The 15,026-nt window shown below is 51.9% G+C and overlaps 1 protein-coding gene across 6 annotated transcripts in view; it reads left to right on the top strand.

Moving 5' to 3' along the window:
• MYO18B (myosin XVIIIB) overlaps nt 1-15,026 on the top strand; it is a 221,852-nt gene that overhangs the window by 92,532 nt on the left and 114,294 nt on the right. For all 6 annotated transcript variants that reach the window (XM_043901502.1, XM_043901506.1, XM_043901501.1 and 3 more), the window contains exons 23-25: nt 3,019-3,147; nt 5,024-5,167; nt 6,823-6,912. In XM_043901502.1, coding sequence (XP_043757437.1) covers nt 3,019-3,147; nt 5,024-5,167; nt 6,823-6,912 — 363 coding nt within the window. The remainder of the gene's footprint in view (nt 1-3,018; nt 3,148-5,023; nt 5,168-6,822; nt 6,913-15,026) is intronic.

Here is a 15,026-nt window from a genome sequence, read left to right as displayed (position 1 = left end):
TAGTCCCTGTGACCCCAGCAACTATTGCAGAGTAAGGAAGAAAAGACCCAAACAAGAAGTCACTGTTCACAGTCTCAGGGTGGTGAGACAAAAGGCCTGCAAGCCAGAACATCCCATGATAAAACAGGATGAATATTGGGTCATACTTGGCATTCACTAAGAAACCATCCAGAGCATGTCAAAGTCCATGTATCCTTTTGGAAGCCAGGTGTGGTGACAGACTGCCATCTTTAAGGGCAGATGCAGGTCTCATGCTTTGTCGGATTCATCGCTTCATAGATGGGAAGCCTGTGAATAGGAGAGAACAGACTGATCTGGTCCACACCCAGGCCCCACTAGTGCCTCAGAGTGCGAATGTGGAGTACATGACTTAGTCTCTCTGAGCCTCAGTTCCCCCATCTCTAAAATGGACCCCCTACTTTCTACCTCCCAAGTCGGCTGTGGGGATCAGTACATTGTCATTTGGCAGCGGTGGTCTGCATTGTTTGTGGTAGGCATTTGCCAGCAGGGGCAGGATGCTTGTCAAACAGGGTAACGTTTTAATGCTTAAAGAATTGATCTCCTCTCATCTGGAAAATTACTAAGAGAGAATAGCTAATTTCTCCACAGTGTTAGACAGGAGAGCCATGGCCACATTAGATGTTGAAGCCTTGGCCTGCAGCACCTTGAGAGCAAAAGCAGTGTGCCTAACAGCGGCCCCCAGAGATCCATTCAGACGGGGGTGTTGGGACAATACACTCTGCTTGGGCCCAATAAGCAGCTGGATCCACAAAAGTGAGTCATTTAGATTTTCCTTTGTCATTCTCAGCCCCCAGTGCCTTACTGAGGCCTGTGACGAGGGCCGTGACATTTATGAAAAAGGTGGGATTCCACATGCCGTCGGCCTCCTGGACGACGATGTGCTCTTAAAAGAGAAAAGAAAAGAAAAAAAAATCAAGATTCTACAGAGGCGATGACTTATTCCCATTCTGTGTATGGTCGTTTCCAATTATCTTTTTAATGAAAGCTTCATACTTAATCAATAACAGTTTTGGCAGCGCCTGCCGACTTTTGTAATATACGGACTAGTGCTGTCATCACTTTGATCATTGATTTTTTTTTTTAACAGAAGCTTTTGGGACTCACTAGCTTGTGAAATTAATACAGTCATTATTGAGGCAATCTGATAGGTAATGAGTCAATCGTGTCTTTGTTTCAACGAGGCTGATTGTCTTGGCAGCCCGGCTCATAGGAAGTGTTGTGTAAAGTGATGGAGGGTTACAGGACAGAGTTGGTTAGCGGCGATGGGGTGTGCTAATCTCCACCTTCCCTCTGAGAAAAGGTTTGCCACGGGGCTGGCCAAGAGGTTGGTCATGGTTACAGAAAACAGGTTTAAGGGGATGGAGACTTGACGGAGACCCTTGGTTCCACCTGGAATCAGATTACTGTTCGGCCACAAACCCCTGATGTTTGGGTACCACGTGAGCCAGGAGATGAAAGCTCCTCATGCCGACGATGTGAATGGGTGCAGGAGGTGGACTCAAGGTTCCCGGATCAAGTCTCAGCTTTGCTGCTCACCAGCCACGTGAACTTGAGTTAAAATGGGACATAGGAGAAGAACTTCTCAAAATGCTGATGCCATGCAAATGTTAATTACATTCAGTGACAACCATGGTCTCCTCTGGAGTCAGAGAGGGAAGTAAATCCTGGTGTTACCATTTGGCAGTGGAGGATCTGGGCAAAAACATGCCTTTTTTAGCCCTAGGTTCTCCCTCCATCAAATGTGGGGATTGGACACTTTCCTGGTGGTCCAGTGGGTCAGACTTCTTGCTGCCAGTGCAGGGGGCTGGGGGTTGATCCGTGGTTGGGGAATTAAGATCCCACATGCCACACAGTGCAGCCAAAAAGGAGTTTTTAAATGGGGGATGGTTGTGGTAACTACCATCTAAGATTCTCCCTGTCACATGTTTTGCCTGCATATCAGACATCTGGTTCAGATCTAGAACATAGGAGGGCTCCATCCATGTTAGCCGTTAATGGATAATGCCGTAGATTACCTGACAGTATCAGTGAATAAGATGGCACTCTCCAGTGGCTGGCCACCTTTGGGGCTAGAAACCGTATCTGGCGAAGTAACGCGTGAGACTGTGCTCAGAAAATGAACAGCATGGGAGCGTCTCTCCTTTGCCTCTGGGGAGGCGACACCAACCGCAGTGACCCCAGAGCCTTGGCCAAGGCAGGCCTGGCCCCAGAGCTTCAGGTTCACTCTGAAAACCCTCCGCTGTTCCCCGCAGTCTCTCAGGGGCAGCCCTGTGGGAGCCGAGAACGCATTGATCACTTTGCCGCGGGAGCCCCCATTCGTTATTGACCAGCTGAGGCCCGGAACTGTGAACCTCCAGCTGTCTTCCGCTCGATGCCTGCACTTCTCCCGCAGGCGGCTCCAGCCTGGCCCTGTCCTCTTCTGACCGAGAAGGGCTGCCCCCACTTGCCGCATTCTCTGCCCCTCTTTCTGAAGCAGGACTGAGGGTTTCTGGGGCAGCTCTTCTCTCCTGGCCAGCAGCACTTGTCAAAACAGAATGCACACCCAGGAATGCCACCCAGCCCGCTGGTTCTGCACTCCCTGGGGCGGGGCCTGGGCATCCACATTGACCACAGTCCACGGGTGTTGCCAGGACACGGAGACATGAGGTGGTTTTCAGCAAACATGCGTGAGTTCCCCTGGAGACTGTGCTGACACACGGGTCCCGATTCAGCAGGTCTGGTGTGGGGCCCGGGACGCTGCGTTTCTAACAAACCCCTGGGTGGTGACAGTGACCACACTCAGGTGTGTGGGCCATTCTGTGCAGCCCCGGGGGCCAAGAGAAGGGAAAGAGGAGGCCTCAGGAGGCAAGGTGCTCTGACCATTCAGAACCCTGGTCCAGGGCAGCTGCTCATGAACGTTCTGGGTGGATGCAGAAGTGGGGCAGAGCTGCAGCCCCTCCCACATGAGATAGTCTGATGCATTTGCAGAAAGTCACCTGCAGCCTTCCCTCCCTCCAGGTCTTCCTCAAGGCGGGTGTGGTGTCCAGGCTGGAGAAGCAGCGGGAAAAGCTGGTGTCTCAGAGCATCGTCCTGTTCCAGGCGGCCTGCAGGGGCTTTCTGTCTCGCCAGGGATTCAAGAAGCTGAAGGTGGGGGTGCTGAGTGTCACGTGAAGCCAGCAGGGGCGTGGGATCTGGAAGAGCGTCCTCCACACTGGTCCAGGGGCTGTCATCCCTGCTTCTCACACTTGCTCTTGTGCATGAATCTCCAGCGGGATGTTGTTAGCATGAGGCTCATGGTCCAGTGAGTCTGGGGTGGGCAAGGAGGTCTGCCCATCTCCCATGCTGGTGCCCACACTCTGTCCAGGCGGTCACACTTTAACAGACACTTTGTAAGATGATACAGCTGTTTCTAGGATATTGACGTGAGTTTGAGTAAACTCTGGGAGTTGGTGATGGACAGGGAGGCCTGGTGTATTGCAGTCCATGGGGTTGCAAAGACACGACTGAGCGACTGAACTGAGCTGACATCAAATCACCACTGATGAGAACCTTGGTCAGGATGTCCAGAGGTTGTCCAAGCCCTCCTGTGTTGGAAATGATTTCAGGCTGTCCCATCTCTGAAGAACTTGGCTGCCGTGGGTCAGACAGGGCATGGGCGGGATCTATCCATGGAGGCCTTTAGGGCCAGAGAGCAGGGTCGGAATCTGCAGTCCTGAACCACTCTAGGTCACCATCCTCAGACCTCTCCAGAGACTGAGTCTCCTCTCTGCAGCCTGTGTGATGGAGAACGCAGCATGGCTCTGGAGGCGAACAGGAACCATGTTTGAATCTCACCTCTACCAAGCAGTCGCTGAGTGGAGGCGACATGAGATAACATGCACATAGTACAGGAAGCCACGTGGTAACTGCTCAGTAATAGTACCAGCCGCCGCCGCCCTAGTGGTGGTGTTAATTACTGCCACTGGCACAGAGTCTCAGAGCACGTGCCCCCGCTTCTGTGAACATGTAAACTCACAAATATGTACTTAGTGAGAACAGAAAAAGGCAAGAAGATTAATAATGAAAATACTGTGAGCTGTTTCAGCGGCCCACTACTCAGGTCGTTTATGCCGTGGAACAATTTGAAACAGGGTAATTAAGAGCCTGGGCTTTGTCTGCAGCGGCACTGCAGGGGTTCAGATCCTGACTCGACCTCTGAGAAGCTGTGTGACACTGGACCAGTGACTGTACCGCTCTGTGCCTCGGTTTTCCCATCTGTAAAACGGGGATGATAAAAACACCTACGTTCGTAGGACTGTAGTGAGGACTGAGCTGCTATAAGATGCTCCGGGTAATGTCTGGCCTGTAGGAGGCACAGTGCCAGCTGAGCAAGCCTTGGCTGTTGTGATGGTGGCTTCTTACTCAGCTTGATTCCCACCTCTGATTAGAATGACCTAGGTCAGCGGTTCTCAGAGTGTGGTCCCCGGACCAGCAGCAGCCACATCAGCTAGGAGTTTGTGCACAATGCAGATTCTCTGGCCCTGCCCCAGGCTCACTGAATCAGACGCTCTGGGCTGGAACCCAGGCATCAGTGTTTTGACAAGCCCTCCTGGACATTTGATGCACATTCAAGAGTGAGAAGCATGGACTTGTGTTTAAATGCACTGAAAATAGTATCTCTTCCTTAAATATCAACCGGCAGCATCATCAGGGCCACCGCTTCTTGTGAGCAGGTTTCAGGAATTTTCCAGGAGAGTCTTGCCTTGCACGGTGACTTTTGAGCCTTATCCTCACGTGAGAGGTGACCCCATTGTATAGTATTTCTACTCCTTATCCTATTGTTATTATTAGTTATTCCAGACTAGACTGTGGCCTGATGCTGACAGCCTGACTCCATTAAAGGGAGCCTTTTTTTTTTTTTAAGTTCTTCCCTATCCCTTCCACTAAGGATAAACTGATATCCTCCAGCCCCCTTGCCCCTCGCCCTCTGCCTCCTTCAGCTGAGTTGGGAAGGGCCCTCAGTCTGCATTCTCATCCCCTGCAGATTCACCAGCTGGCTGCCCGGTGCATCCAGAAGAATGTGGCTGTGTTCCTGGTGGTCAGGGATTGGCCGTGGTGGCGGCTGCTGGGTTCCCTTCGGCCCCTGCTGAGCGCCACCATCGGGGAGGAGCAGCTCCGCGCTAAGGAGGTGGGTCCACACGGTGGGCAGGGCGATCTCCACTCCCCCCGACCCCCTCCAGCCCGCTCCCTGGTGTTTGCATCCAGACCCAGTGCCCGCAGCCTTGGATATTCTTCATCCAGGAATGCTCCACCACTAGCCCTCACTGCCCCTTTACAGATATCCCTCTGCCCCAGTTGGCACAGCCTCCCTCCACCTGGTGCCCAGCTCCCCGGTAGGTGAGTGGGTGCCAGTCAGAGGCAGGCACTCCACCTCGGGTATGGGAGCATGTGCGCCCACTCCTCCCAGAGAGGGTCTGCGGGCGAGTTCGTGAGCCGTTTATCTTTGTATCGCAGAGGACACTCCCTACCCTCCCTTCAATCCCGTTAGCACCCACCTGATGCAGGTAACTGTTCTGATTGCTGTTTACTTGCTCAGTCGTGTCTGACTCTTTGTGACGCTGTGGACTGCAGCCCACAAGGCTCTGCTATCCATGGGATTTTCCAGGCAAGAGGACTGGAGTGGGTTGCTATTTCCTTCTCCAGGGGCTCTTCCCAACCTGGGGATTGAACTCGGGTTTCCTGCCTTGGCAGGCAGATTCTTTACCGCTCAGCCACCAGGGAAACTGTTCTGATTGGTTTCTGGTTTACCCTGCCTGTTGTTCCTTTTGGCCAAAATGAGCAAATATAGGCATATCTTGGAGATAGTGCAGGTTCAGTTCGAGGCTGCCAAGATAAATCGGATATCACAGTGAGTCATGTGAATTGGGTGACTTCCCAGGACCTATACAAGTTATGTTGACACTATACTGTTAAGTGTGTAATAGCACTTGGTCCCCCCAAAATCTGCATACCTTAATTAAAAGATAATGCTTTTGGAAAATAGACTTGCTCACCACAGGGTTGCCACCAACCTTCAATTTGTAAAAAATGCAGTATCTGCAGAGCCCAGCCAATGAAGCGAGGTATACATGTACACACGCGGGCACACATGTGTGCGTGCACACACACACACACACACACACACAGGACTAGTGGTTTCTTTCTTACACAAAAGGTGGCATACTATATATTCTTCTGCAACTTGCATTTTTCACTTTAAGAACCGTGCCACGTCCATATTTTTGGACTGTCTTTTAAAAATTTTAGTTGAAATGTGTGTGACCTACGGCATTGTAAAGTTAAGGCACACAACATGTTAATGTGCTGCATTTATGTACTGTCACGTGGTTCCCACTTTTATAGAAATCTTTCTCGTTCTCTCTTCATGGCCATGTGGTCCTCCTTGGGGTGTGCGTTTCATGGTTCACTCCACTGGCCTGCAGTGGGTGAGCATTTCAATTGCTCCCGACAGTAGTGTTGTAAACCTCATGACGACCCCCTGGCCAGAAGTGGCAATTGGGGAAGATGAAGAGCTGGGTGCCCCGTGTCACTCAGGAGTGCCCTGTCTCACTCGGGTATGCCCTGTCTCAATAAACAGTGGCTTGTTCCGAGGATTTGCATCCAGACCCTAGTCCAGGCTGGTATGGACCGGGCTTGCCTGAGCAGAGATGATCATATTCAGAAATGGCTGTCATCACAGATCGGCTGGCTGAATCACCCACTGGGTTTTCTGGCCGCTCTTAGCACATGTGGAACCTACATCTCCATCCAGAATGGCTTCTGTTACTATGTTTGCTTTTGTAGGCGGAGCTCACAGCGCTGAGGCAGAAGCTAGAGAAGTCAGAGAAGTCTCGGAATGAACTCCGGCAGAACGCAGACCTGCTGGAGAGCAAGGTACCCCCTTCCCTCCTGCGCGGGGGGAGGTCTGTTGATGGGGAAGGTGACAGTGAGCCCGGCATGGTGCTCAGTGCCTTCAACACTCCTCAGAGTGACCCTGTGAGGTTCATGCCACTCCGCTCCCTGCTTTTACAGAGGCGGAAACGCGGGCGCTGGGGTATTAAGTGCCTTCCCCCATCCCCACAACCAGCAAGTGTAGAGATGAGTCTCAAAGCCATGTCATGTGGCTCCCAAGGGAAGAATTGCTTAAATAAGTCACAAAAGCACAGCTCGCAGGGGCGAACGATCACTGTGACCCCAATAAGGTGATCAACTTCTGATTGTCAGAGCATAAAATAAAGACACACCACGTACTTGAAGATGAAATTTGCAACACATGCAACTGACAGAGAGTAACCAGAATATGTAAAGAACTTCCTCAAATCAATTGGGAAAAGGTAAACATTCCAGTGGAAAAAAAAGGGGGGGGGGACAAAAATTAGAAATTGGCAGTTCTCAGCAGGGGAACTCATTTCAGGAGTTTAAATGATCAGGAATGCAAATGGCCAATAAACTCATGAAAAGATGCTCTAGTAACTAGCCATCAGGAAATGTACATTAACAGCACAACAGGTATCACTTAATGCTTGAAGTGGGCAAAGTCCTAAAGTCTGATGTCGCCAAGCGCTGGCGACAGGAGCGTGCAGCAGCAGGAACTCAGGCTGCTGGTGTGGGTGTAAATTGATCTCATGGCTCTTGATCGGTCTAGCATCATCTCTGAGAGTTGAAGCTGCCTGTACCCTGTGGCCCAGCAGTCCCGCTCCCAGGTTCACATACTGGAGAACCTCTCCCACAGAAATGAAACGACGAGACGCTCACAGCAGCAGCGCTTCTCATGTTGGAGAACATAGGCACCAGAAAGGGAGTCTGTTGACAGAATGGATGAACACATCTTGTTAGTGAAATACAGTGAAAATGAATAAAGAGACGGGCAAACTATGGCCCACAGGGCAAACCCATTTCACCACCGGTTCTTTATAAAGTTTTATTGGCAGAGCCACACCCATTCATTTCTGTACAATCTCTGGCTGCTTTCATGCTACAAAGGCAGAGTTGAGCAGTTTGTGACAGAGACTGTGTGACCTGCAAAGATTAAAAATAGTTACTATCTGGCTCTTTATAGAAGAAAAGGCCTTTCAACTAGAGATATAAGAACCAATATGGACTGCCCTTAAAAAACAAAGTGCTGAAGAAAAAGAATTGAGTACTGTTGTCTTTTGCTGGTGAACCTAATTACAATCCCTGCTAGCCATCAACCAAACCAAGCACTATTGTCAGCATGACACCACCCCAGCCGTGCAAGCACAGGAAGCTCAGGTTTTGCTCTGGACTGAGATAGTCTCTTGCGCTGCCTCAGGACCTTTGCACTGGCTGCCTCTGCCTTTCCTCCAGATCTGCACAGAGAGGGGTGCATCACATGGTTCAGATCTAGCTTCAGACTTTTCAGTCCACAGACGTCTTCCCTGACCACTTACGTGATATCACCCCCCGCTTGACGTCCCTCCCCGCCTCCCTCTGTTTAATACCTGCGGCACTCCACCATCTGAAAGCTAGCCTGCACGTTTATCTACTTGGGGTCTGTCTCCCTCTGTTGGCCTGGAGACTTTGTAAGGACAGGGACTTTGCCTTGTCCCAGGCTGTATCCAAGGGGTCTGGTCAAAAGTCTTATCACATGGAAGGTACTCAGATACATCTGATGAACAAGGGAATGAAAAGGGAATGAATGAGCTCCACCTGAACTTCAGCAGAACCCTGTGACGTACCAGGGCTTCCTGGAGACAGGCAGCTGGGACTAGGGTGAGCCAAGCACTCGCCTAGGGGGCAAGATTTAAGGGAGCCCTGAAAACCTCAGAAACCAGGATGGGGAATTCCCTGGCGGTCCACCCTCACGGTCAGGCGAGGGGCAGGGGCTCCTGGAAAGGAGGGTCTCCGGCACACCAGGGGGAGAATCTGGCCTGGGTTACTGCCCCTCTCGTGGACGAGACTGTGAGGAGAGGGAATGACACCTGAATGCCTCACATTCTCCACTGAGGCTCCAGAGAGCCAGCGCCTGACCTCTCTTTCTGGAAGTAGCCATGAGTAGAGCAGCAGAAGCTGTCGGAGAGCTGTGGGCTGGTGGGGAATATCGGTGGCTTCCCGGCAGAAATTCCTTCCCGCCGAGCTGACATTTTATGCAGTAATCCATCACGAGCTGTCAGGTCGGACTTGGGGGTTTGCGATGTGTCAGCGGCTGGGGGGCACTTGGAGAGGAGGAGGAGGTGAGCATTTCTAGCATCTGGAGCTCCAGCTCATGGGACACTGGTGGTGGGGAGGGAGCCAGGCTCCTGAGGCCCAGGCTACGCATGCTTGTGTCAACACCCACAGAATATTCTGCCTGGGCTCTTTTGTCTTTGTATCACACATGGTTGCAGAAAGCTGCATGAAGTCTTAAAAAAATAAGATAAAAATTTAAAGCTAAGAAAATCAGCAAAGGGACCCAAGAATCAAAGAATACAGAAAAATCAAGGAAAGAGAATATAGACCTTTCCCATTGGCCTTAGACTCACTCTCAAATCATGCCTTTGCCTGTGTTGTTCCTTCTGCCTAGAACCTCCCCCTCCACCCTCCTCACCTGGTAAACGTCTGGTCGTCCCGTCATACTTAGTTCAAGTGGTGCTTCCTCCAAGAAGCCTTCCTTGACGCTCTAAGGGTGGGTGGTGGTTGTTTCATCACTAAGTCAAGTCCAGCTCTTTGCGACCCCATGGACAGTAGCCTGCCAGGCTCCTCTGTCCATGGGATTTCCCAGGCAAGAACATTGGCGTGGGTTGACATTTCCTTCTCCAGGGGATCAGTGCCTCCTGATCACCTCCTGTGTCCCAGCTAGACTGCCCTGGGAGGCCTCGTCACATCAGCCCCGCCCCCAGTGCAGAACAGACACCCAAAGGGTGTGTGGAACTGTTAAAAATGGGTTGAAGTTTTGACACAGTGCTTCCTAGCAACCAAAGCAAAAAGAAAAACAGGATATTCCATGAACATGTTGTGCCTGGGTTATAGGCACACACACCCGCACAGACCCCTGTTGCTTGAGCGAAGAGTAACTTTTCAGGATATGGAGATAATTGAGATATTAGAGAAACTTCTCCCATGAAGCCTCATTAAAAGGGCCCTGAGGGCACTCACCTATATTCACACAGTAAATACCAGAGGGGTCTGTAGAAATGCTTTTGGTAGTGTCACATTAAACTTCAAGTCAAGGGCATGATGCCCATACCACAAAGAGAATTCAGTCAGGAAGCAAAGCTGAGCTTCATCCTGGAAGCACATTTAGATGACCAGGTGTTAGGATTTCTTTCTCTTCCTCCCCAACGCCTCCTCTTCGTCGTCTTCTTCCTCCTGCTTCTCTTCTTCCTCCTGCCTTTTAAGCTCTATGTAACAGTCCAACATACAAAAAAAAGTGTACACAAAGTGTGCAGCTTAATGAATTTTCACAAAGTGGACGCACCAGTGCACCCAGCACCCCGAGCGCTGGTTGACCCAGTTTGCTCCCAGTTTCCCTGACCTTGTGCCCCTTTCAGCCACTGCCCCCCACCATTAACCACCAAACAGACTCCTAACACTGAAGAATAGTTTTTACCTTGTTTCTGAACTTTACTGAAATTCATTGAATCTGTGCCTGCCTTTGTCCCTGGTTTCTTTCATTTGACATCGCTGGTGACGTGGGTGACTGTGGTTCTCGGACCCCCTCTGCTGTAGACTGGTCAGTTACGTGCAGACCCTCGTCCTTACCCCTGCCTCTGAATGAGTATTCTACTGTTTCTATTTTTTAACTGCAAAGAACCAGCTTGCTCTGGACCTCCTGACGCGTGTCTTTTGGTACACAGATCGCGCATGGCTGTTAGCACACACCAAGGGATGGGGCCGCTGGGTTTTATTTCTGTGTGCAGTTTTCTTAGATGCTGCAGCTAGCTCACTACCTTGTTGGCGTCCATTTGTTCCCCGACAGCTGCGGGTGAGCCTCTGTCTGCTCCGCGTCTTCCCAGCACTGGGCATTGTCTGCCTTTTTCATTTAGCGACTGTGGCTGGTGTGCATTTGTACCACCATGTGATTTTAATGTGCGTCTTTTCACCTGTTTTTGGCTATTCGGTTATCTTCTCTGACAAAGTGGCCTGTCCAGTCTTTCCTATGGCTTTTCTTGTTGACCCGTAGCAGTTCTTCATAAGCCGTGGATGTCTGGTCAGTTGTTCAGTGTGGATATAACTATATAACTAGTGTGGATCCCTTCCACTCTGTGGCTTGTCTGTGCTGATGGAGTAATTTATGGAGTGTTTTCCGAAGCCCTGCATCTCTTCAGGCCCGTCAGAGGGCAAGGAAGTGGTCCAGGGCTGCAGAACTCGCACACCTGCATGTGTTACAGCAGATGTGCTGTTTGCGCTTTGATTCTGTTTTTATCGATTCTCAGGTGAATTGTTTTCTTCCTTTGTACTTCGCAGAGCCCAGTCAGCAGCCTCTCACACTAGGAGCTGCCATGCATTCCTCTCTCATGTTCTAAACTGTGCATCTTACGATCAATGGCAGCTCAGATTTGGTGAAATGCAGCATGCTGGGGCCCGAGTAGGATTCTATTTGGAGAAAGGGCTCTAATTCCTACCCTGCAAAGCTACTGTTGATTTATACTGCTTGCATTTGCACTTGAAAGAGCATCAGAATCACCCATGAGTGCTACGTTACTCAGTCGTGTCCAGTTCTTTGTGACCCTATGGGCTGCAGCCCGCCAGGCTCCTCTGTCCATGGGATTTCCCAGGCAAGAATACGGGAGTGGGTTGCCATTTCCTCCTCCAGGGGATCTTCCCAACCCAGGGATCGAACCCGCCTCTGTTATGTCTCCTGCATTGGCAGGCAGGTTCTTTACCACTAGCGCCACGTGGGAAGCCCTCAGAATCACCCAGAGGAGCTGTTCCCCCTGTAGCTTTCCTGGCTCCATCTCTCAAGGTTGGGCCTGGGAGGGAATCTTGGGGGTCGGGGTCCCTCCGCACTTCTCCAGCAAGCCTCGAGGTGACCCTGGGGCAGAGGTTCATGCTATGTTAGGGTTGTGGGGTTCTCCTCCTTGAACATGTGTTAGAATCCCCAGGAGGATGGGTTAGGGTGTGAATCGTTGGATCCCAGCCTTCAAGATTCTGAGTCGGTGGCTTGGGATGGCCCTGGAGCTTTTGTAGTTCTAGTAAGTTCTCAAGTGATGCTGAAGCCGCTTGTTCAGGGACCACACTTTGAGAAACGTCAAGTTACGGAATAGGCACGAACTGTCTGCTTCTCCTCGGTTCTCCTTTCTCGGAAGGGCGCTTCTGTTGACAGTCGGGGAGCAGACACTCCCTCAGGGCTGTGCATCGTGCAGCCCCCCAGCACCCTTCTCCGCGTCTGCACCCCGCCCCTCGTCTCGGCGGGGAAACAGCCACAGAAACGTGGCTGGAACATGGTGTGCCTCCTCAGCGAGAATGCTGTTTGACGAGCCTTATTAAAAAGACAACATTACTGCAGAATGATTTAAGTGCTTCATTTGCAAAGGAGCCGAAGAGGAGACGAGGAGCCTCTGAGACGCCGGCTATAAATATTCTTCAGGCGTGCAGGATCGGCCTGCATGCCCAGTGGGGTTTGTATTTCCACAGGGAAGCAGCCCTACTGGCTGGGAGCACCAGGGAGGCTGCAGGAGCATAAGGTGGTGCCTGAGAGCGGGGTGGTGTCTTCTCTCTGGAATATGTGGAGGACCTCGTTTATGGCAGAAGACGGAGGCCCCTGTGTACCGCTGTCGGGCCTCATTAGCCCAGGAAGTTTCACTTCTGGGTGAAGAATCGCTGAGGGAACCAGCGGGGCGCAGCAGGGACTGGAGATCTAGAGCAGACGTGCGTTAGCGGAGCCCTGAGCGAGGTGGCTCCCGATGGCCGTGACTGTCCACCAGCAGGGTGGGCGAGGCGCGTGGCTCCCTGGGGGCCACGTGGGCAGACGGCCCCCGAGCCGTGACCTCGCCCCGGGTCTCCTGGCACCCGGTTCTGTGCTCTAGTGCAGCGCCAGGCTTCTGTGGGGACGGGATGCTGGAGCCCCCTCGTCCCCGGGGGAATAAAACAGCCTGCTTTCCTCCCTGACTCGGGTTGTTAGGGTCTTTTGAGCCTTCACTGGGGGGCCACGGGGGAGGGTGTCCTCCTGGCGGACAAGGACTGCAGAGGCTCTATGGACGCTGGGCGGGCGTGTTCAAGGATGACCACGGCGGGGTGAGCCCAGGACCCGCAGAGGAAGGCACGGCAGGAAAGTCTGCTGTCTGTGCCTCCACTCCCCCAGAGGAGAAAAGGGGCCATTGTCTCCTCTCTACCTTTTTTCTCTGCTGATGTTTTTCATTTTCTGTTTCAGTCACTCAGGTTGATGGGGATGGGGGCTTTCTTTTGCGTAGGGGTCCATCAGGCTCCCTTTGGCTGCAGCCTCGGTCTTGCCTCGCCACTGACCTGCACTCGCTGGCCGTTTCCCATCGCCTCCCTGAGCCGCGCGTGTCCTGGTCTGCTCCAGAACGCCCACCCCCAGGGGCCTGGGGGCAGGGGATCGAGCTGGACGGGGGATGCTGGACAGGAAACAGCATCTGGACAGAGGTCCAGCCAGGACCCCGAGTTGGGCTGCCTGGGCGGGACTGCCTCTGAGACCAATCAGCTCTGATCTGAGCAACTCGTTCCACCTCTCACAGCCACCGTATCTTGTTCTGTGTGAGCAAGCGACAGAAACACCCTCCTCATGAGGCTTCTGTGCCCAGGGGTCACGTGTGTGTTCACAGCAGTGGACGAGTGTGAGCTGTTTCTCATTCTAGGGCTTAAATAAACAGATCATTTTGGTTGAGAAAAGCACAGGGAGAGAGGGGAAAGCGTGCTGTTTGCTCTCTGCAGGACAGGTGGTTTGGGGTCCAGGGGTCCTCAAGTCTAAGAGCCAAGGACACAGTTGGGCCAAGAATGTGGTTGCTCCACACGTGGTTTTCTCCCCTCCCCAGCAGCAGAGTCTCCGAAGGCAGGTCTGGCAGGCAGTAGGTGCTTGCATCGCGCAGGGCCGGTGACCGTGACAGCCCAGGGCGCCCTCTGCGCTCGGCAGTTAAGGTCCTTCACAGCCACGTAACCCACGGTTCCCCCGCGGTCTGGTGTCTGTGCAGGATGCATGGAATGTTGTTTCTGTTTGACTGCAAAATGTACAGCAGATACATTCATTTCCGTCTCCGTCTCTCTGGCAGACCCTTGGAGTCATTGTCCCTGAGTAGAAAGAGGGTTTCTGATGATTCAGCCAAGCAGTGGGTCCAGGGAGGATCCCAGAATAATTCCTGGTTAATTGGTCCTAGTGTGGTCTGCACAAGGCCCTTCTGGGTTTGCAACCCAGCTGTCATTAAACTGGTCTTCATTTTGCTCTCACCTGCTAGCTCTGGGTGTGGTGCCCACCCCTCACCTCAACGACAGAGCCTCTGGACCCGTGTGAAGGAAGAGGGCTTTGTGGGGATGGGAACGGTCAGAGGCTACTGTCTCTGAGAAAAGCAGCTGTTGTTTCCTCAATTTGGAAAGATGAATTGTCCTTTGAGCTCCAGACTTGGGGTCTGCGGAATTCAAAATTAATGCATTAAATTAATTTTGTGCTCTCTTTGCTCAGGCCGATTAGCACAAATTGAATTTCATACTAAATGTTTAAGGCAGAGAGAATACTCTCCTGGTGTTTGGTATCCATGCTGATGGCAGGGATGGGGGGCATTTAGGGGTGTGATCCGGGGTGCTTCTGGAGTACACTGGCCTGTAGTCGGTGCCCACTGCAAGTGATCACTTTTCCAGCTTGAATGCCTTTACACACCCCCGTGGTTCAGACAGTAAAGAATCTACCTGCAATGCAAGAGACCTGGGTTCAATCCCTGGGTCAGGAAGATCCTGAATGGGTCTGGCAACCCACTCCAGTATTCTTGCCTGTAAAGTCCCAATATGCTTGCCTATGAAAACTCTTGAGAGTCCCTTGAACTGCAAGGAGATCAAACTAGGCAATTCTAAAGGAAATCAGTCCTGAATATTCATTAGAAGGAATGATGCTGAAGCTG

The sequence above is a fragment of the Cervus elaphus genome, chromosome 5 (assembly GCF_910594005.1).
Source record: "Cervus elaphus chromosome 5, mCerEla1.1, whole genome shotgun sequence".
Taxonomy (NCBI): Eukaryota; Metazoa; Chordata; class Mammalia; order Artiodactyla; family Cervidae; genus Cervus; species Cervus elaphus.
Note: the sequence above shows the minus strand (reverse complement) of the source record. Positions and strands in the feature narration are given on the sequence as shown.